Raw genomic sequence first — 23,865 nt, forward strand, 5'->3', positions numbered from 1 at the left:
TCTTAGTAGCAGTTTTTAATACAGTTTCCACATTTTCTTTAACATCATAGTGGTCAGACATGACATCATGTAATTTACTGTGTTACATACAATCAAACAAGGAAGGTTCACACCAGCAGTGACATTCACATTATCATGTAACTCACTCAACATAATCTATTTCTACTAATTTCTCATTTATAAAATGATGATATAGTATGTTAAGAGATCAAGTCCATATTTTGTTGAATTTTTTTTTGCATTAACATGATACACAATTGTTTATCTAAATCATCCTTCTTCCAGGTGTCTAATGTTTCTAAATTGATACAGCTTTATTAGTTTCAATGTCTGTATTTATTGTGGTATTTCTATTTTAGTTTGTATGTCATTTTCATATTAGGTGATAATCCAAGGGATATTTGACCATTCACATGTAAGATGATGATTCATGAGGTAGATACGCACGCAGAAAGCATGGAAGACTCGCTGCTTAGGCATTCAAACACTCCTTTTTCAAAGCAGAAATTTTTAAACCTATACGCATGTGTGCGCCTGCCTGCCCTGCCCTCCCCCCCCCCCCTCCCCCCCTACCCCCCCCCCCCCACACACACACACTGATAGCACGAAATTGGATGTTTGGATTCACTCAGTACTTTTCATTATTGTAACAAATACTTGCATACTTATATTGAAAAATGAAGTGACACAGTTGAAACTTCCTCCTTTCATTCATTCAGCTACATGCCTGATACAGTTTAAAAGCTGGTAACAGAAATACTTTCATATAGTTTGGTGATTACACCAACACGTCTTACAGCAAATGAAATGACCTTTAGTTGAATAAGTCACAATACATTTTGTTCATTAAAAATTATTATGATATGAGTCGGAATTTACTCCAAAACAAACTAGCTATAAGCAAAGACAACACTGCATTTTGAGCCAATAGTATAACCTTGATCGACTGGAGATCAATTTTGACCATAGTTCAGAAAATGAACCTAGTTCATGAATTTGCTATGTTGTGTGACACTAAATTTAAATCAAATGAATGAGATTCAGTGATGATCTAAATCATCACAAAACACTTCGACATGATCATTGCACTTCAACCACAGTGATTAATCTTATATCATAGATACATGATGTTTTAACTGAAGGTTTTGTGTTGTAAATATGAAGAAAATTTAAGACTTATTGCTGGAAATCATTTTGGGCCTGTGTGTGTTTGTGTGTGTGTCTAGAACTGATAATGTAACTACAATCAAGAAAGAAAATTCATGGAAAGAAGTTGTTGTTGGGTTTAATTCACAAAACATGAGTACAAATTGTAAATGGAAAATTTTAAAAATGTATTGTGATGACAGAAAGAAAAGAAAAAAATTAAAAGGTTATGTTCTAGCATTGTATTTTTGTCTCAGTGAAACATCAGTTTAAACTGTTTGTCATTTAATTCCAAGATCTTATCTCCTCTTACACACAAGTCATGTGGAGGTAATCTGAACTCAGTCGCTTCCTCAGCAGACATACTGAAATAGTCAGATACGTGTAAAGTAAACAAAAAGGAACAACATAATTCCCTGCATTTACCTTTCTTGCATACACAATTATGCCCAGCACAGTGGCCCAAAATGCTAGGATATCAGCAAGTGGCATATTCAGGGAGTATGGTTCCAAAACACAGTGTTCTCACAATTATTTTTATGACCAGTACCATATGGAACACATCATTTGGCTGCTGATAGTTGATGCTTGTTGTTAGGTGGGTGGCTCATTTGAACACAAACTGTTGTTGACCATGGTGTTACACCAAGCTTTCATCTTCTTGCTGAGCATGATAAAAACAAACACACATTTACACTGTTAATATTTGCAGTTATTCTCCACAGTTGCTATTTGTATTGCATTTATCATGTACATAAGAATAAATATAATCTATAATTTGAAACTTCACATTTATTATTATTTTCAACATTAATAATAAACATTCAGTTGCACAAGACAAAAATATTTATTCTTATCTATATGATAAACACAACACATATCACAGCTCGTTGGTCACAGATTTAGAAAGCTCTCTGCAGAGAGGAAACGTTCAACAGTTTGCAGGTTTTGAAGCCATTGTTATTCAACATTAATGAAAGTATCTGTGCAGAGAGCAGCAGAAGTATAAATTTACATTCTCTGCTTTTTGCACGAGAAGGGTGTTACCACAGATTGACCTAAAAGTACACACTATTTCAGTACATCAAGGTGTGTGTTGCTGCTTCACACAGCTGTGGGTGTTTGGTAGTTAACTTCATGCCCTTCTGTTAACATGGACTGCATAGAATTTAACATGTAGCATGTACTTACTGCTCTTTCACTACAGAGAGCATTATTGACGTTCCATACTTACTGCCTACTGTTGAACTCCATATACTTACTGTTCATAACTAAAATTCAAAATTCTCTTTCTTACTCTCCCATTAAGTGCCTACTTAAAACCTTTTCATATTGATTACATGTTGCCTTCAAGAATTCTTATGAGAGCAATTGTTATCTGAGCTCATTATTAAGATTGCAAATAATTTCCTTAACCCAACCCTACAGTTTAGAAAAATTATTTTGAAGTTTGGTAGTGTGGGAGTCGATTATTCACATGTTTATTTACCATTCTTGTGTCAACAACAACTTCTTTATTACTTACTACTTTTCACCTTTTGGTTGAAATAAAATCCTTTCTTTTGTAATGTCACAACGTTGTGAACTGATGATTTACATTTGAAACTGACTTGAACTGCACAATTCTGCTAGTCAAAGTTGATCCCAGTTCATGGCAATATAATCTGAAAACAACATTTATACAATACCGATTTCCAGGTTCAGTTTGATCTGAGCTATTTTTTTTGTGTTAATCTAATATCAACAGCTTTACTACGCAATCACCCTTTGAAGATTGTGGGTTAGACTGAAAACAAATCTTGGACATCTTTGCACATCCACTACATACAATTAATGACTAAAGTTAGTGGTTGTTGCATAATTTCATTCTTTTATCTTAAATGATAAAAATACTCTTCACTGCATGAATGAGAGGCATCTACTCATTGCATGATTTTTATGCACCACCATGTTTTTTCTACTCACAGACCTCTTAATACACATGCATACTCATGAGATTTACTGGTAAAAGCTCAAAAATGTTCATTATTTAGTAATTTTTGTTTAGAAATATTTCAGTCCTCTGTGACTAATTTTGCTTGCTCAGCCTAACTATCAAAGTCATAATCCCACACTTTCAAATTTATGTTAAACTTGCTCTAGCCATTTTCTGATAAAATACTTAACAATATTTCTTTTTTTTAAATTTCATTCTTGCAAATCAGTTAGTAGTATGTGCAGAAATACATGACAATATGTACAGTATGAGTGTATGTTTACCTATATACAAGTTTCATATATATTCTGTATGTCACTTATTAATATACTACAGGTACTGTGACTCTTTCCTTGTTTCTATAAAATTTTAAATACAAATAAAAAAATAGAGGCACCGACACAAACACGAGGAATATTTTTCTCAAACATTAATCCGCAATCAGTTCAACATGTATTTCAAAAGGGTGAGAAATAAATGACGGAAAGTATTTAATACGTGAAACCACCCACTGATCACAAACAATCTTTTTCCAAATTTTATATAAAAAATAATGATAGAGCAGACGTTTCCAAAATCCAAATGTGAGGAACACGCTTTTGACTCTGTGTGTGTGTGTGTGTGTGTGTGTGTGTGTGTGTGTGTGTGTGTGTAGTTTTTTTTTCTCTCCCCCCAACATGTAGCAGGAGTCAGCCCAAATTAATACTGCTCAGCACATTTTGAAAGTGCAATTTTACCTGTGCATTTGACAGAGCAGTCTCAAATGAGACTATTGTGATATTTGTTTTATCAGCATGCATTAACAGATACAGTAAAACATGAAGAATAATCAGTACTTCAGCAATGATTAAGCAGAGCTGCTGCATGATAGTAGCAGTCAGTATGGGCCAGAGCAATGCTGTTGCTGTATTGATTATTCTTAGTTTTTTTGCTGTCAATAAAACAAATATTGCCTTAGACTAATTTGAGACTGCTCTGTCAAATGGGCACATAAAATTCCACTTTAAAAATAATTTTCTTTGTCATGGGATACAAACCTCTGCTTTCACTGATACTGGGTGTCATATGAACACTGTAATGAGTAACAATTGCTTGAGTTGACTCCAGCTACACTTCACAGAAATGAAATTTCAAATATCTGAAGAAACACTAGAAAAAATGTGTCTTATGGATCTTGGTGGGTGAGGAGGGAGAGGGAGTGAGAGGAGAGGGGAGAGGGAGTGAGAGAAGAGGGGAGAAGGGGAAGGAGAGGGGAGAAGGGGTGGGAGAGACAGGGAGGAGGCCATGAGAGACAGGGTGAGGGAAAGAGTGGCTTTATAAATTTCTACACTCTTTTTCAATAACCTGATGATATCAGTTTTTGCAGGTATTTTTTAACAACTGACAAGCAATCCATATAACTGCTGTCCCATTTGATAACTCCATGACTTTAGAATGCCTAATAATCCAAATTACTCATTGTGTGATTAATTTGCTTTTTAAAATTCATACTAATCAATTTATGAGTAAAAGGACATTTCTTGGGGTAAAATGGTATAATTTGCTTGTAATGTTTTTCCTGACTAATGAATCATCCAATGTAAGAAATTGAAGAGAGAGATAGACAGATAGATAGATAGATAGAGAGAGAGAGAGAGAGAGAGAGAGAGACATCTGTACCACATTCTTCTTTTGGTAGATGTTCTTGGTGTTATTTTTCAGACAAATTTATAATATTCTGCACACATCTTTGATTTTAGGTGCTATCTTTTTTTATTATCATCACACAAGCAAAATTACCGCACTGAAAATTAAAAAAAATGCTTTTACTCTGTTTATATAAATATATGTGTGTGTGTGTGTGTGTGTGTGTGTGTGTGTGTGTGTGTGTGTGTGTGTGTGTGAGAGAGAGAGAGAGAGAGAGAGAGAGAGAGAGAGAGAGAGAGAGAGAGAATAATAAAAAGTTCATTCAATAGATTAAAGGTCTTGATTCAAAATGCATCCTTGATGTTTTGCAACTGTCGAACAGCCAAATCAACTGGTAAATCAAATTTGAACCGGCTCAGCCTATCAAGGCTCTGAAAACTGTCTTCAAATCCTGGAAGGCAAAAGAAAAAGGAAATGACTTAAATGGCACAAACACAGGTTTACAAAAATGTGATGATCAACATCTTGTATTTTGATGCTTAGAAGAAACAAACCTAAAACAATAGAGAGTACCTGAATAAAAGTATCAGCAAGCAAAACATGTCACAAAAGAGAAGTTTCCAGCTACCCCTCAATTTCCCTACTAATAATACTGCACTGTCTAGAATTACAGAGGAATATATACAGGGTGTTACAAAATGATACCAACAAACTTCGAGGACTGTAGAGAGTGTTTTGAGGAACAAACTGAGTATAGGAAATACCATCCAATTATATTATAGAGCGTAGAAATTACAAGTGCCAGAATCTTCCACTGGGCCACCACCCCTTTCACAATGTTGTTTATTATTCAGTGATCATGACTGATTGCCATGATTGTCAGTGGAAAAGATGGAGCTAGCTACTGCGCAGACAGGCCTTGTCCCCTATGACTGCAATGTTCCTTTGGCTCGGTGGCTGACAGTTTTGGACAATGTTTTCCAATTGCAGTTTATCTTTCTCCTATATACCAAACACAATGGAGATTTTAGATGGTTTCAGAAGAAAATAAAATGTGAATGGAAGTCCATGTCTGAAACTGTCAGCCACCGAAGCAAAAGACCATCACAGTCATAGGAGACAAGGCCTGTCTGCACAACAGCTAGTTTCATCTTCTCCACTGCCAATTATGGCAATCAGTCATGATCACTGGACAACAAACAACATTGCAAGATGTTCTGCCTACAGTCTGTCCGCATACAAAGTCATATTTGCTGCCAAAGAAATGGCCTAGAGGCAAGCACCAGTGCTTATAACTTGGATGCTCTGTAGCATTGTGGGATGATGTTTCTGTACACTAGTTCCTATCCTCAATTTGTCCCTCAAGAAACCTTCTACAACCCCTACAACTTTGTTGGTATCATTTTGTAACACATTGTGCACAGAAGGATTGTGGATGATCATAATAATCACAATGTTCCTAGTGAATGTCAGTTTGGGTTCAAAAACAATATTCCAACTGAACACACAGTGTTTCCATTTGTTAAATTACTCCAAGAAACAATCAAACAACTTTTAGAATCTTTAGTGATTTAAGATGTAACATGTTTTACTGTATTTTTATATGCCTTACTGATTTACTCACTTATAAGTGATTATTATGCAGTTGTACTATAAATTGTTTGTAAGTACAATGGGCTAACTAAAATAACTATAAGGATCTGCAGGGTGAAGAAAAACTTGTGCACTCTGGCTTCACAGCCTGATTCCTCACATACTAGCAATACAAAAATTTCTCTCACAAAATTTCATTCTTGCGCATATTTTGGGCAGTAAATGGCTGTTAAAAACAGGCAATCTGTCAACACTGTAATCACATATACAGTAACTACCTCTGTCAGCATATAGTACAGTGCTGTGCAGTTGGTGCAGTGGATAGCATTTTGGGTTAGCATGCTGGATGTCGAATGTTCGATTTTGGGTTAAAGCGTATTTGTTTTTATTTTCTAAATGTAGTCTGTGTGGCACAGTGCAGTTGCATACTATGAACACAGAAGTGGAAGTACAATCATTTTCATTTGTCAACTTTTAAAGAAGCCTTTTGCACATCATGGATGCGAATTGTTTCATGTCACTGGACCTACTAGATTCCAAACCTGTGTTCTGTGTACCCTCCCCCCATGGTCTCACTGAAATTATTTGCAAAGCATGTTTTAGCCCTACTGGCGATGTAAGGCCCTAATGAAGAGTAATGGACTTGAACGTGGCAAGAATAATAGTTTGTATTAACCAATGGGACCGTTAGGGGAGGATACACACAAAACAGGTTTGGAATTTAGTAGATGCAGTGCTGTGAAAAGTTCGTGTCCATTACATGCAAAAGCTGACTAATGAAAACAACTGTGATTCCATTTCTGTGTTTGTAGTATGTAACTGCAAATGCTTTGTAGAAGACCCATTGTAATCACTGTATGATGGTTAAGATTCCAGGTACTGTACCATGCACACTACATTTAGCAAATAAAAACAATACACCTCAACTCAGAACCAAACCCTCAACCTCCTGCATGCTAACCCAAAACTCTATCCACTGCACCAACTGCACAGCACTGTGCTACATGCTGACAGAGATTGTTAACATGCATGTGACTACAGTGTTGCCAGATTACCAATATTTAACATCCATTTACTGCCCAAAATATGTGCGCAATGAAATTTTTTGAGAGAAGTTTTTGTATTGCTAGTATGCAAGGAATCATGCTGCAAACTCAAGAGTGTGCGAATTTTTCTGCCCCTTGTGTATGTTCAGTCTGGGACATCACATGTAATTATTTCCCAGTCAGGGCTCTTTCACAGTGGCAGCCTGTGTTTCCAGTCACAAAGATATGACTGACTATTTCGCCAAGTTTTCTGAGACACCAGTCTATTCTAATTTACTTCAAAGAATGCTGTGATTTACGCAATCAAATACCTTTGAGAACATAGAATATATCAATATCCTGTAAGTTTGTGACTAAAAAATTAAGTTCATTCTGACAGTATACGTAAATCATCTCAGTACTGAAACCCTTCATGTAATATTTTTAATAGCTCTGATAATAAAGACTGACTCACCTGTTTTAACGACGTAACTCCAGGACTGGTAGTACATGTCTACAAGCTTCTGACACCGTAAAATGAGCCGCAGCCATGTGACGAGCTTCTGTGCACTAGAAGTTAAATACAAAATTGCTATAACAGCAAAGGAAATGCATATAAATCTAAGTCAAGCAGTGAGAAATAATCCACACACAAAATGGCAAAATGTAGGCCATTAAAATTGACCATTTAGGGGAACAAGACCCAATAATATTCTTGGATCTTGTCAATTGCTGTATCATCCAAATTTCAAATAGGGTGTTCGGAAAGAGATATATTATGATGATACCATTAAACCAAGTACCTTCCACTACTAACAGATATTAGTAAACAAATCCTGTTAACAGCAGACCATGTATATATCAAATGGACTTAGTAATATTAGTAGAAAAAAACTAAGATTAAAGTGTAATAAGATATCTTCATGGAGCGATTCACTTGTGCAGTTAAAGTCTGGAACATGACTAAAACAAAAGTCTTCTGAAGTATGGCAGGTGTTTTAACACAAAGCCTTCAGATTATATTTTGTTCTCTTTATATGACAGGTCCCTAATTTCAAAGCATAGAACACTCCATATTCAAAGTTATGTAGGACTTTCATGCGTTACCATATCAAGAGTGTGTTGTGCCTCTATTGAGATGAAACTATCACTGTCAGAGTCAAATGTTATGGGCAAAATCATCCTTACGACAAGGCTTACCATACAGCATCTCACTTGGCAATTTAACATTGAACAAAAACAACAATCAGTGAGCAACCATAACATCTAAAACAAACTCCTTGCTATAACGTACACAAGCTACTACCACATGCATGCACAGGGCTTAATATGAGCACAAATGCACTATTATTCGATGCTTGAAGCATTTGAAAGGATCACCTGGACTGATGAGTCATGATATTCATTGATAAATGTCAATGGCAGGGTAGGAGCATGTCAATATCCACATGAGACGATGCATCGCACTTGCCAACATGGCACTATTCAAGCAATAGTGGAAGTAATTTTGTGTGGGGGACGTTTACATACACGAGATGCAATGCGACCCGTGACATAATTCCCAATACCTCACATTAACAAATGATACAGGAACCAACTGTTCAATGATGTGCATCCTTTTGTGCACCTATTGCACCCCACAGACAAACTGTATCTTCAGCATTACAAAGTACATCCTTGTTGCTTTCACAGTATCAGAATAGCTTTTGAACACATTACAGACATGAGCATGCCATTGGGAGCACCCAGAATGCCAGATATCCTATCGAGCACACCTGGGATCATTAAGCAAGATGTGTGCACCTGGGACCCAGATCTCTATCCATCTCCATGAGGCAGTGCTTACAGATTGGGATGGTTGCTTAATGATTTAGATGTCTCAGGATTTCCATGCCTTTGCCTGTCCCCACCACCATGAGAATGAAAGTGGATGTTATACGCTAATATGTAGATGTGTCCGGTTCAGTTGGCCACAGGTCGTCTTAAACATATCATCGAACATACAGTTTCCTTCACTCCAACAAATCTCAAATTATGGTGAGTCTCTTTTCCTATCAGTTTTACCTTTAACCCTACTTGCCACAAATTGAAGTTTGGGTGTTACCAAATGGTAGACACATTGCTTGACTTATGAGGTTTTACACCACTTGAGGAGGATGCAGGGTAGGTAACAAACCATATAGAAAATCATTTATTAGGTTCACAGTTGAAAATTATATGCATACTACACCATAAGTACAAAAATAGCAAGCTGTCTCTCAATACATACTCAGTCTGGGTCTCACTTTAAATGTCTCTTTGGTCAGGATAATCTCACCATAGTGAAGAACACTAATGTTTTCTTTTGAAATAGGGAAAATGTTCATTATGCAGTGGGGTGTAGAGTAACAGTCGTCCCCCTTGCTCCCTGCAACCCCACAACTGCCAGTTATCAGTAGTATTAGCCTTGCTTGCATTATTTTCTACTTATTTATATGCATGTTGTTGTGGGTTTCTGTTTAGCTGTTGTTTCCTATGTGCGAAGAAAATGGTTTGCCTCAGTGACTGGTGTTTCATTAGTCACCATGATTATTTCTTCTGCCTTTATGATGTCTTCAGAATGCAAGGAGGGAAAGATGGTTCACACTGAGGGTAGAGAAATAATAAGGATTACTCTGAAATTATCTGATAAGGAAACAACGACAGGAAATTTTAAATATATGGTGAAACTAGTTAGTCTACATGCTCCCATTTATGTTGCCATAAAGAGCTATTACAAAAATTTGCAAAGAGGGAATTTCTGTTAGTGAATCTTCTCTTCTTACTACTGGTAAAATGTCCACAACTTGCAGAATACACAACTTCCACTGTGATAACTCTGACTGAGATGTGGTACAATACACTATAAGACACTTTTACAAAGTAGAGAAAAGTGTCCCTACTGAACCAAAGCTCCTCACAGCAAACATGAAAAGAACTGAATTCCCATTGCCTGAGAAGACTTGCTAGCAACAGGAAAATTTTGGGTCAGCATCTGACTATTGTTGCTTGCTGATTGAAATACTGTAAGAGCATCAGAACTTTTTGTTTCCAGGATAGACACATTGTTTAAATAGATGAAGTAAGAGTGGACAGTAATTGAACACTTGGTAAATGGTGGCAGAGCAAATATATTATGGGTGTCACTACAAATATCAGCATAAGAAATAGACTTATTAATGCAGATTCCAAAAGTGTATTATCAATGGAACAGAACTTATTTTCAGAGCCAGAAAACCCTTTGGACATTATTATGAACAGGTTAATGCAACCAATTTTGAGATTTAGGTATAGGAAAAATTCCTCAAGCTACTCAAAACTATTATTATAATTATTGATAATGTCCGTTATCATACTGTAAAAAGATAAAAAAAATCACCCTCACAATATACTTCTAACATTAATATGATTAATTGGTGGAAAATAGCAATGCATCACACACTGAAAAAATGAAGTTTGAATTGTTTGAGATGATTCAAAAGTTTAAAAATCATGAAAAGAAACAACATTTTGAAAAATTAATGAAAAGTTATGAGCATACAGTTTCTCGTTATATCCATATGTACATGAACTGAATGTCACAGAAATAGCCTGGCCAAAATTTAAAAGATGTGTGGGAGCAAAACACAATACAGGAAATTTCTAGAGAAGCTTAAAGAGGTGACAAAGAATGTGTTTGATCTATAACTGCAGCACACTGGGAGAAGTTTGATGAACATGTCATCAGAACAGAGGATATGTTTTGGGAAAAGGGCAGGTTAATCAATGACACCATAAAAAATTGCCATACACTTAGGTAGGATGCACTCTAATGACAACTGTGAAGACAACCACGATGGCAGGAGTAACTTTTCAGATTCTGATTCATATTGTATTAAACCAGGGACATAGAAACGACGGAGAAGCTTCATCTCGTTGTAGCACTCAATGGTTCACAACCCCACAACAGGCCACAGCAGTCAACCCACCCACCCAACCGCCACCCCACAATATTCTCCAACTCCCACTTCCCCTATTCCACCGTTTACCAAATTATTACAAGAAAGGCATGATACAACACAGAATGTAAAATGTTATTTCCTTAATAATAGTATATTCAGGAGGACTCCTTTACATTCTCTGTTACCTGTGAATAGCAAGGGAAATTAATGCTAACCTGGACACAAAAGCAAATCTAAGTGAGTCACTCATACCCACTAATAATTGTTTTTACATCACCATCAATTCACTTAATTAACATACAATTGATCTTCAGATTGACGTTTTTAAATTATATCATATAAGTTTTTAAATTATATTGTAGAAGTTTTTATCAGTCTCATGATCTACAGAGCTAAGTCAAGATCCATGATTTCTGAAACACACAACACTCCACCATCATATATAGTGACGGTGTTTGAAACATGTACAAATTTTATGGTAATAAACTACTGGTAGTGCTGACTGACTCAGCAATCCTTGGATCATTATTTCTAGCTGGACTCTCAGATATGCTTGCCATTTACTTGAAATAACACCACTTAAGGTAGCCTGTAGCTGATTGGACACTACAGGAACAATAAGTATTCTTCCTTCTTTCATAACTGCCAGAAGCTAGTTGTAGAAACATCCTTGGCGCTCACAGCTTAATGTACAGCAACACAAAGAACCCAGCCATCCTCAGGAGAAATATGACCACACACTAATGCTTAATAATATCTACACACATGCAGAGGCCTTAGCACACCACAATTCCATGCAGTGGAACTGGAACCACCATTTCAGAAATTCATATGCAACATTCTGATAGATAACCTGCACAGAATTACTAACAGAGCACACCTAGCTGACAGTACTGTAGCATCCATAAACATGGCACGTATGCTGAGAATCCATGAGACACGAGTGTCGAAGACGTCACTGGATCACCAGCTACAACTCAACAAGACTAGAACAGTCCCCATACTAAGCAACACAGTATTCATGTTATGCATGATGAGTGCATTTTCACCAGGACCGATTTGTGCATTTATAAACTGATGACTACAGTTGTTTTGAGACATGACTGATTAAGCTGACTAGTTGGACTCCAGGCAGCTGGTGCACATACCAACACAACTTGCAGAATCCGAAGAAGGCAACTGAGTCAATCATCAAAATATTAAGCATAAAATGATGTGGACAAATCAGCCATACTCCCAATAGGACATCAGTAACCCTTTCGGTGTTGTCGGGATGTATACATGTCCTGCTGCATTGTTCCCCAGGTGTTGTAGATGTGTGTACATGTGCCACTTGGATTTTCCTACAGTGCTTTGACATCTGAATGTGTCCTGAGGCACTGACCTCTTACTGCTGCGGACGAGTTACTTTCATATCACAGTGAATAAGAAAGTTTCAAGCATTTATCATGCAAAATGTGTGTCTCATTGCATGCTATAATTTGCAAAAAAAAAAAAACATTTTGATATCTTTAATCGTTTATGAGATATAACGATTCTTATGACCACACAATTAACAATGCACAAGAGCATGAATGGGCATGATGCTCGTGACTATTCCTCAGATATAAAACACAATAACTTGAGAATGAAATGAGGTATTCTTCTGATCTCAATTTTAAATAAAATTTTGATATCTTATCTACATTTCATTCATTGCAGTGTATGAGCTAAAATCAACCATCTGCAGAGTTTACACAATGTGTTTTTACCTCTGCAAAATCTTTAAAATTTCACGCAATGTTTTACTTAATTTGATGCAGCACAGTAACTATGATGCATAACAAAATGAAACTCAGTCCTTTATGAAGTGAAGATATCAGACTGTAAAATGTGCACAAACAGAATTTTTTTACCCAATCGGATGATAAGTATTTCATATCAGCCTGAATGCCGTCTCTCGGGATAGGCACCAGCATTAGGCAAGCAGTACAGCCATAACAAAAGCCACCTCAGCACGGTATGCAAAAATCAGGAAAATAGTTAATAACTGTATTTCCCTGTGGAAGGAGTGATGTGGTGGCCTCAGCAATCCACACTTCCAAGCAGTCGAATCAGACCCATTGGAGAAATTTACCTGCAGTACTCCGACAGCCTACTCGCAAAGAATCACCGTCATAGTGCACACAGCTTTTGACCAGGATAGACAGTTCCATAAATAAATCACTGTCTCTATCATACTGTAGTCATATTTGTTCCCTACAAGCACTACCCAGGTTGGTACATAATTTTGAGCACGCATTCTCCAAACGTAAACTCGCTATGTCTGAGGAAACACTGTCTGCCTTATCAGCAATATGGTTGTCTATATGTCCACACTTTTATTCACTGCACTATACAGTCATGTTGCTAGAGAAGATTCTTATGCACTGAACAATTATTCAATGAGGGAACAATGATTGCCAGTCAATTTCTCAGAATAAACCTTCTTCCTGAATTGACCAGTTTTTGCAGGATAAAGATGAGTTTGTAGGTGTAACTTCATGTGATCATTTTCCCATGACATCGTCAGCAAATGGGTATGTTTAGGACAACTGAAAGTTTCTGCACCAACTTGTTACATACATGGCATTGTGGCAACAAAAACCTATACACTACAATAAAAGATCAGTTATCTTTACTGCGCAGTCTCAATATGATAGTATATATGTACCAAATAAGCCATATATATAGCAAAAAATTATACTATTATGAAAAGCAGAGTTACTCTAGAAAAATAGCAGATTACAATTTTAATAAGTAACTATCAAATACAGAGTCTGGCACTAAAAAGTGATATACAATACTGACTTCTTAATTTTGTTGGTAGTTTCTCAATTTCCACAAATGAACACCGTGAAATCATTATTTGTCTACACTCTAGTAAATAGGTTTGTTTCCTCACTTGTACCACACAGTGCCTTACTGTCTCCACAATTCACGTTCCCTTGCTTTTTTACATTTTCTTCACACTTAAGATAACTTCAGAATTTTAAACTACAATGATTTCCAAGAGAAGGTTCACTAAGTTATATGTAACCTAGGAAAGCAAGAAATAAGCTTTGGCTTTGATATTCACAGAAATTAAGATTTAAAAAAAAACTACACTGTGCAACAAAATTAAGGGGTGAATTTTTTTTGAAACCTTGTGATATGCACCCATTGGGAAATAGAAGTTCAGAATTTGGCTCAAAGGTGTGCACGAACTTCCTCTGTATTGCAAAAGCATAGCACCCTGCAACATCACCCTCAGGCTCTGCAATGCTTCAAAGAGCAGGAGATCGACAAGAGGGAGGGGGAGGGGGTGGGGGTGGGGGTGGGGGTGGGGGTGGGGGGGGGGGGCAGACCACAGCTCAGAAGTTCACATAAAGTGTAATGTGGATTAATGATGTCACACTGGCAACAAATTTCATCCCAATTCTGCCCAGTGCCATGGTGGAGTGTTACACCACGGGAAGGTCATCACAACTCCCCTTTACCCACATCTCACCCCTTCTCTTGATGACTCTGTCATGGAAGTCAGAACTGTTACACCGGCATTGAAATCACACAATTTCCTTACAGTTGTCTGAGGAAAGCATTTTGGACACACTGCTGCACAGAATCAGCACAAAAAACTGCACGATTCCAATGCTGGGTGTCACAGTTCTATCTCCATTGCAGGGGCGTCTGGAGAATGGGCTGAGATCTGACTAAGGGGATGTGTGACAACCTTCCCACAGTTACACATCCATGGTGGCACTGGGCAGATTTTTGGTGGAATTGGGTGCCAATGTGACATCATTACACCATGTAACATCTAACACGAACTTGTGAGCTCTGGCTTTTTCTTATTCTTTTTTTCGCATGTGATGAGACCTTGCTGTTAGAAGCATCACTGATACCAAGTCTGATGTTGCAGGGTGTCATGCTTCTGCACCATTAAAGAGAAAGATTGTAGGTACACTCAAGCAAAATTTTGAAATTCTGTGTCACAGTGGGAACAAACCACCGGGTTCAAAAATACGGCACTTTTAATTTTGTTGTGCAGTGTGAGTAGTTGTCTCTACATAGTATGTTGTTATAAAGTGCACTTACTTTAAAGCTGCACATATAAATGCTTTAAGATGTGAATCATAACTTCTCTTGTATTTTGCGTGTGTAACAATTATGTTTCCAATGACACTCAACAAGCTCTGAAACAGAATTAATGAGAAACACAACGTGAAGTACACTTTTCAGACACATTATGCTTTGTACATAAATGTGTGCACAGAATAATAGAAACAGAGGATAAAAACAAACACATGCGCGCGCACACACACACACACACACACACACACACACGTGGCGTGGCAAGGGCAGGAATTAGATTAATTTGTATTTCATGATGATTGCTTTGTGCTTTGCTCTTTTTTGGTTTTGTCTATGACAGATGTTGCTTTGATTTCATATTTCATACTATGTTATAGTCACAAAAATCCTGGGCAAATAATATTTGAAAGATACTGAATGACATTATAATAACCCGCTACAATTTTAATAATGTTGGAGTAGCTAAGTGAATTAAAATTTAGCAAAGCAAGATTCATTCATCCAATTATTCATTCCATTCAAACATCCATCCATCTTTAAGCATTTGTGTGCAACTAATGTCATAATGAGTTGTTTTAAAAATACCTTTTACATTGGGGATTGAAATGTTGGAGAAAACATGGTTGCTTTTTGTACAGTAACACACAAACAAATCAATCAAATCACAGAACAGGCTTTGCTAACAGTATACTATGCCTCCTACATCACTGGCAACAGGTTCTACACAATGCTGGTGACTACTTTGAAGGACAGTAACAGGTGCAACATGTAACTCTTTTGTATAGGTTGTGAATAAATAGTTGCCACTATTTAAGATCCAACCCTCGTATACACTGCCTGGAAAAAAGACAACCACACCCACCCAAACGGGGAGGAAGAAATGAAATGGAACTTCACAGGTTAATATGGTATGTGATGTTATTTCAGTTATTACAAAACTGAGTAAAATTTACAAAGAACTTAGCATTATGAGCCCACTTTTCAGTGATGTTACATCCTCTCTGACTGGATCCACACACTGATTCATTTGGGAAAGAGTTTTATCCTCTCCTGAGGCAAGCAGACACTCAACTGTTGTTCCTGGTCCTTGATACCCTGAATATTGGCATTGGGACAGAACTGACATGCAAGCTGGTGCCACACATTCTGTCAAGGACAGACCTGGCGTTCTTGCTGGCCACAGGGGTACATCACCATCATGCAGATAGTTCATAAAGAAAAGTGCCACGTGTGAACAAGCATTGTTTTGTTGAAAAATGGCACCACAATAGTGTCACACAAGAGGAAACACATGAGCATACACATTGTCTGTGACGGACCATTGAGCCATCAAAGTTCCCTAAGTCAAGGGACCGATGGCCCTAGCAGTCTGGTCCTTTCAATCCCACAAACCAACCAACCAATCAACCAACCAAGTTCCCTCAGTCACTGCAAAGAAGTCTTACCCAGTGGCTCTCCACACCCTGACATTAGGAGTCACACCACTATGCTTCTCAAAAACATTGAAACATTAGGAACCTCTCCCCAGACCACTGCTGCACTCCCCAATGACAGCCATCTGGCTTACTGCAGAACCACGACTCATCCCTGAACACAAATACCTGTGGGGCAATAATTCCCTACTATGGCAGCTGCCAGTCTCCAACTGATGGTGTGGGATGGTACAGAATGTTGCAAGGAATATTTTACTTGTTCTCGAAAGTCAGGCGCAGACATGAAGGAGTTAGATGTCGCCGGATGCAACACGGTGATCCTCCCTTGTGGTAGTCAGACATAATCAATCAGAACTTTGATGACGAGTATGCTTGTCCTAATTTTCTTGTGCAGTCTAACATTGAGCCACTGCCATATCCAAAGAGCCCACAAATATGGATATTGCACATATGACCAGCCAGCCAAATGCAGAGCCACAATGAGGGCTCTTTCAAACACTGTCAGGTGCTGATAATGTTGTCTCACAAGAGTATGCTGCATCTGCATGTGCTTCACAGTGATTACTCATCATCTGGTGCTGTTTCTGACTTTTATATGCCATACCAGACCTGGCAGCAACAATAAACATGAATTACACGAATGCACTCTGGTGGCTGTTTATCTGTCAAAGAGAATTATAACTCTAGCTATGTATAAGAGGCAGTCAAATGGTAATGAGGCAGAAGGTAAAAGTACGTAAACTGGTTATTATTTCAAAGGTAATTACCATAACTTTTAACACATTTATCTCATTCTGCAACAAGACGGTGAATGCCTTCACGGGTAAATGTCTGTGGATGCCTTTAGAGCCATGATTGTATCCAGGATTGCACCTCTTTGTCCAAAGCAAATCAACAGCCATGAATGTATTTCTTCAGGGCTCCAAAAGTATGGAAATTGCATGGCGAGAGATCAGGGCTGTATGGAGGGCGTGTAAGGCCTCCCCAGTGAAACTTCTGCAGTGTAGTCGAAACCAAACACCCAGGAAGTTGAAGGACAGCATCATTCTGTTGCAGGACAATGCTAGACCACATGTAGGCAAGTTTGCTTGGAGTACACGACAAAGTTTCACTGGGAAGCCCTTACATATCCTCCATACAGTCCACGTCCCTCCCCATGCAATTTCCATATCTCCGGAGCCCTGGAGAAAGACATTTGTGGTTGTTGATTTACTTTGGACAAAAAACTGTACGCCTTTCATATGCAACTGCAAACATTTTTCCATGAAGGCTCTGACAGTTTTGTCTCATAGTGGGATAACTGTATTAACATTTATGGCAATTACTTTTGAAATAATAAATTGTTTACTTACTTTTTTCCATTTGTCTCATTTTCATTTGACTGCCCCCTATACACACGTGCGAATGACATGTACGATTACAATGTTATATTGTGATCCAATTACGTCTTGTGGTTGATTTTCTGTTGCCAGGCAGTGTAGATAAAAGAATGCTATACAAGACCAAATACACAATTTCTTGAAAGAAGGCACAGTCAGTCCTTCAAATTTATTAGTAATTAAGATCATCTTTGAAGCAATTTTCAAATTCCTCAAGTATGTAGGAAGTCTTTTCTTTCAGCCACTTTTGGGTTTTATTTTTGAAGAAATTTAGTGAAACCTAATGTGCTTATGGAGGTAATTTATTAAAAAGCTTCATATCTACACTGCATTTTCTTAGGTCTAGTTGTAGGTATACCTATTTTTACTGTTTGACATGTATTATTATGATGATGTACAGGCTGCCTTAGGTTGAACCTGTTATAGTATTCTTTTGTAAGGAACAGGCAACTGTTTGTGAAGAGAGATGGAACTGTTAATATAGTGAGCACAGTTTGAAAAGACGCCTACAAGATATTTTAGATATGGATGTTCCAGACATGCAGCTGATGGACACCTCCTGCCAGAGAAAAATTTTTTTGGCCCCAGAATAATTAACCCACAAAATAAAGCTATCTTAGATGAAAGTGGAAGAAAGTGTAATAAGAACTTAGCAACATTTTTTCAATAACACAAATGTATAGTTTACTCAACAGATAAATAACACAACAGCTGGATAAATACCAAAGATTTTAGCAGATGTACACTCAGTGTTGACATTGGATAGAACTGAAAATAATGTTAGCAGCCTTTTCATAATTAATAGGTAATGTATCACCATTAAACCAGATTTGGTAATTTAAAGCACTCTTCACTTTGTAATTCTAGTTTGTTCACATAGTTTTCAGAATTTATGAATGTTGTATTACCAGTATCAAACACTGATTTACATGGCATGATACTTGGCAGGTAGTTTAAAAATATTATAAATAGCTGTGGTCCAGCAACTGCTCCTTATGTAACATAGAGGAAGTGTCACTTTTCATTGTTGTAGTTTACAATCTGTTTTCGGTTATTAAGGTACAATTCAGTTAGGGAGAGTTCCAAATCGCAGATATCATAACACCATAGTTTATTCAGAAATATTTTATGGTTTACTGAGTCAAATGCCTTATTCAACTCAACTAGTGTAGCTTCAACAAACAGTTTCAATTCAAAGGAGTGTTGCTCAAAAGAAATAACATTTTCAATAGGTTTGATTGTTGACAGTTGGGACCTGAAACCATACTGAGACATAGTCATGGTATTGTTATTTTACAAATGCAGACATATTTGCATCATTCAGTTATTTTGTAAAATATAGGAACCAGAGAAATTGATGATAATTACTAGTTCAGGATTTGTCACCCTTTTTGTGTAGGAGAACGACCACTGTTGTTTAACATTTTGGAAAATGACCACTAGAATCCAGTTTATTATTGTGCACAAAGGATTGATACACTATGTGACCAAAAGTATTCAGACACCTGGCTGAAAATGACTTACAAGTTAGTGGCGCCCTCCATCGGTAATGCTGAAATTCAATATAATGTTGGCCTACCCCTAGCCTTGATGACTGCTTCCACTCTCGCAGGCATATATTCAGTCAGGTGCTAGAAGGTTTCTTGGGGAATGACAGCCCATTCTTCATGGAGTGCTGCACTGAGGAGAGGTACCACTGTTGGTCAGTGAGGCCTGGCATAAAGTTGGCGTTCCAAAACACCCCAAAGGTGTTCTATAGGATTCAGGTCAGGACTCTGCGCAGGCCAGTCCATTACAGGGTTGTTATTGTCATGTAACCACTCCGCCACAGGCCATGCATTATGAACAGGTACTCAATAGTGTTGAAAGATGCAATCATCATCCCCGAATTGCTCTTCAACAGTGGGAAGCAAGAAGGTGCTTAAAACATCAATGCAGATCTGTGCTGTGATAGTGCCACGCAAAACAACAAGGGGTGCAAACCCCCTCCATAAAAACATGACAACACCACAACACCACCGCCTCTGAATTTTACAGATGGCACTACATACACTATTACACATGATGTTCACCAGGCATTCGCCCTACCCACACTCTGCCATCAGATCACTAAATTGTGTACCGTGATTCGTCGCTCGTCATGTTTTTCCACTGTTCAATCATCCTATTTTTATGCTCCTTACACCAAGCAAGGCATCGTTTGGCTTTTACTGGCGCGACAAGTGGCTAATGAGCAGACAATCAACCATGAAATCCAAGTTTTGTCACCACCCACCTAACTGTCATAGTTCATGCTATGGATCCTGATGCAGTTTGGAATTCATGTGTGATGGTCTGGACAGATGTTTGCCTATTACACATTACAACCCTCTTCAACTGTCGGAGGTCTCTGCCAGTCAACAGACAATGTTGGCTTGTACATGTCCCTTCAAATTTCCTCTTCACTATGACATTGGAAACAGTGGGCCTAGGGACGTTTAGGAGTGTGGAAATCTCGGGTACAGACATATGATACAAGTGACACCCAATCACCTGACCATATTTGAAGTCTGTGAGTTCCTTGCAGTGCCCCATTCTGCTCTCTCACAATGTCTAATGACTACTGAGGTCGCTGATACGGAGTACCTGGCAGAAGGTGGCAGCACAATGCACCTAATATCAAAAACATATGTTTTTGTGGGTGTCTGGATACTTTTGATCGCATAGTGTATTAACTCCTTCATATTTTTAATTAAAAGTCTGGGAGGCCATAAAGTTCCTCAGGCTTGAAGCAGCTCAATTTGCCATTTATTTAATGACACCATGCACTTACACTTTTCTCCTGGTGCAAATTGCCGATGTGTTTGCAAATTTTTATAGAAACTCATTAACATATGCAAAGTAAGGGTCAGGTTTGGACTACTGAACACCAGGAGTTGGGAAACTGTTCTTTGTAGCATTACCACACCATAAATTAAGCCCAAGACAGATCATAACTAGCAATCTCAGTCTGTCAAAAGGAGGTGTGAACAATCTGTGTGCTGTTTTGTGCTCACATCTGCTTACTGTAGTTCTACTACATTTTGTAACCATTGGGCAGAGGGCAGTAAAAATTGCAGAGAGAGTACAAATAAATGTGCTGAAGGCATCACAATGTTTTTAGAAGCATACATAACATTATTCCATGTTAATGACTAAAGTATAGTGTCACACAATAGCAACAAACTAACCATTTGGTGAAAACTATAACATAAAAAAATGGCTTCAGCTGCTAGAGACTGTGGTCATGTGTGTGTGAGTTGTGTTTGCACGAGAGAGTGTGTGTGTGTGTGTGTGTGTGTGTGTGTGTGTGTGTGTGTGTGTGTGTGTGTGTGTCACCTATTTTTGACAAAGGCCTTGTTGACTGAAAGCTTATTTTGTGACAGTCCCTATCTGCGACTCAGCATTTCTGCTATATGGTGAGTAGGAACTATCCTTTTCATAATATTGTTACATTCCATCCTGGATTTTCCATTGTTTGATAAGAAAAACATACAAAGACATGTAATGCAGAAACATTGTAAGAGACAATATCAATAAAAAGAATGAGCATAAAAACTATACAACAGCCAAAACATTTCAAATGTTAAGTCCATATCAGAATTTAGAGGATACACACAGTGTAACCAATAAAAACACCAAGGCTAAAATCACTTCTAATGGTGTCACACAAAAACTGTAATAATTCATTTTATTACACCATGTTTGACACTACTCTCAATCAGTAACCAATTTTATTAAACAAATCTACCAGTGATCTGAACCTGGCATATGCCCAACACATGTTATGCTATCCAACAGTATCAGTATGCAAAATCTAACTGTGAATTATCTGTCAGTAAATATGTACACATCTATGATCATGTCAAACGACCTTAGGTGTGAAATTATTCCTTCATCGTAAAACTATGAGAGTTTGCAGGCAGAGATGTGAGTAATATAATTTCCACATCTCCATGGCCTATCCCATGGTATTGTTGTTGTTGTGGTCTTCAGTCCTGAGACATCCCATGGTATATATATTATTTAATATTTTTACAATGTGTTAAGATCCATTATAGTTTTAGGTCCCCAATGAAAATCAAAATACATATTAAAAGTAATTAAAAATATTCCTACATCATGAAAATGTACAAGTTTAAAAATGGGAGGGGAGGGACGAGTAATATAAAATTTTTGTATCGATGGCATAACCAATGATATATATATTATAGAACATTTGCAGCTGGCATGTGGTACTGTTCTAGTGTAAGGTCCGTAATAACAGAAAATGTACTGTAGTATTTTGGTCGGAATAAGATGTAGTAAACAAATTCTCTCATAACACTCTATGTAGATACCAATTAACTATAAAATTAAAAGCAGGAATAAAACCTCAAGAATTATTATTGAAAAAGATGGGGGGAGGGGGGATAGAACTGTCTATGTGGCTAATGTCCAAACAATATCTAGGCAGAAACTGCTATCCGCAGCTAAAAATGATGTGACAAGGGGGAAGGGTCACTTAATAAGTAATTGTATAACATGTAAATGTAAAAAATTTATAAAGTTGGGAGGGGGGTGTCAAGGGTATTAGGAGTTAAGTATGCACCAAAGTAACTTATATACACTCTTCATCAGTATATAATATTATAACATTGTCACTGATACAACATAGCAAATATTGGATAACAATACTAAAACATATATCATTAATACACTGAAGCACCAAAGAAATTGGTACAGGCATGCATATTCAAATACAGAGATATGTAAACAGGCAGTACACAGTGTTGTGGTTAGCATAGTTGTTAGATCAGTTAGTGCTGATACAACGGCAGATTATCAAGATTTAAGTGAGTCTGAATGTGGTGTTAAAGTCAGCGCATGAGCGATGGACACAGCATCTCCGAGGCAGTGATGAAGTGGGGATTTTCCCTACAAAGATTTCACGACAGTACCGTGAATATCAGGACTGCACCAAAACATCATATCTCTGACATTGCCGGAAAAAGATCATGCAAGAATGGGACCAGTGACGACTGAAGAGAATTGGTCAATGTGACAGAAGTGCAATCCTTGCACAATTTGCTGCTGATTTCAATGCTGGGTCATCAGCAAGTGTCAGCATGGGAACCATTCATTCAATAAAACATCATCGATATGGGCTTTCAGAGCTGAAGGCCCACTCGTGTACCCTCGATGAATGCACGACACAGAGCTTTACGCCTCTCCTGGGCTCGTCAACACCGTCATTGGACTGTTGATGACTGGAAACAACATTTGCCTGGTCGGATGAGTCTCATTTCAAATTGTATCAAGCAAATGGATGTGTATGGGTATGGAGACAACCTCATGACTCTATGGACCCTGCATGTCAGCAGGGGACTGTTCAAGCTGGTGGAGGCTCTGTAATGGTGTGGGGCCTGTGCATTTCGAGTTATATGGGACCCCTGATATGTCTAGATATGACTCTTGACAGGTCACATGTATGCAAGCATCCTGTCTGATCACCTGCATCCATTCATGTCCATTGTGCATTCTGACAGTCTTGGGCAATTACAGCAGCACAATGTGACACGCCATACATCTAGATTGCTACAGAGTGGCTCCAGGAAAACTCTTCTGAGTTTAAACACT

At 37.8% G+C, this 23,865-nt stretch overlaps 1 protein-coding gene across 1 annotated transcript in view; it reads right to left on the reverse strand.

The window, feature by feature from the left end:
- Nucleotides 1-621: 621 nt before the first annotated feature.
- Nucleotides 622-23,865, reverse strand: part of LOC126297653 (RUN domain-containing protein 1) — a 162,405-nt gene continuing 139,161 nt past the window's right edge. The window contains exons 11-13 of the mRNA XM_049988736.1: nt 15,420-15,517; nt 7,841-7,935; nt 622-5,198 (exon numbers count right to left, since the gene is read on the reverse strand). Coding sequence (XP_049844693.1) covers nt 5,092-5,198; nt 7,841-7,935; nt 15,420-15,517 — 300 coding nt within the window. The 3' untranslated portion in view covers nt 622-5,091. The remainder of the gene's footprint in view (nt 5,199-7,840; nt 7,936-15,419; nt 15,518-23,865) is intronic.

Source organism: Schistocerca gregaria, chromosome X (genome assembly GCF_023897955.1).
Source record: "Schistocerca gregaria isolate iqSchGreg1 chromosome X, iqSchGreg1.2, whole genome shotgun sequence".
In the NCBI taxonomy this organism is placed as follows: domain Eukaryota; kingdom Metazoa; phylum Arthropoda; class Insecta; order Orthoptera; family Acrididae; genus Schistocerca; species Schistocerca gregaria.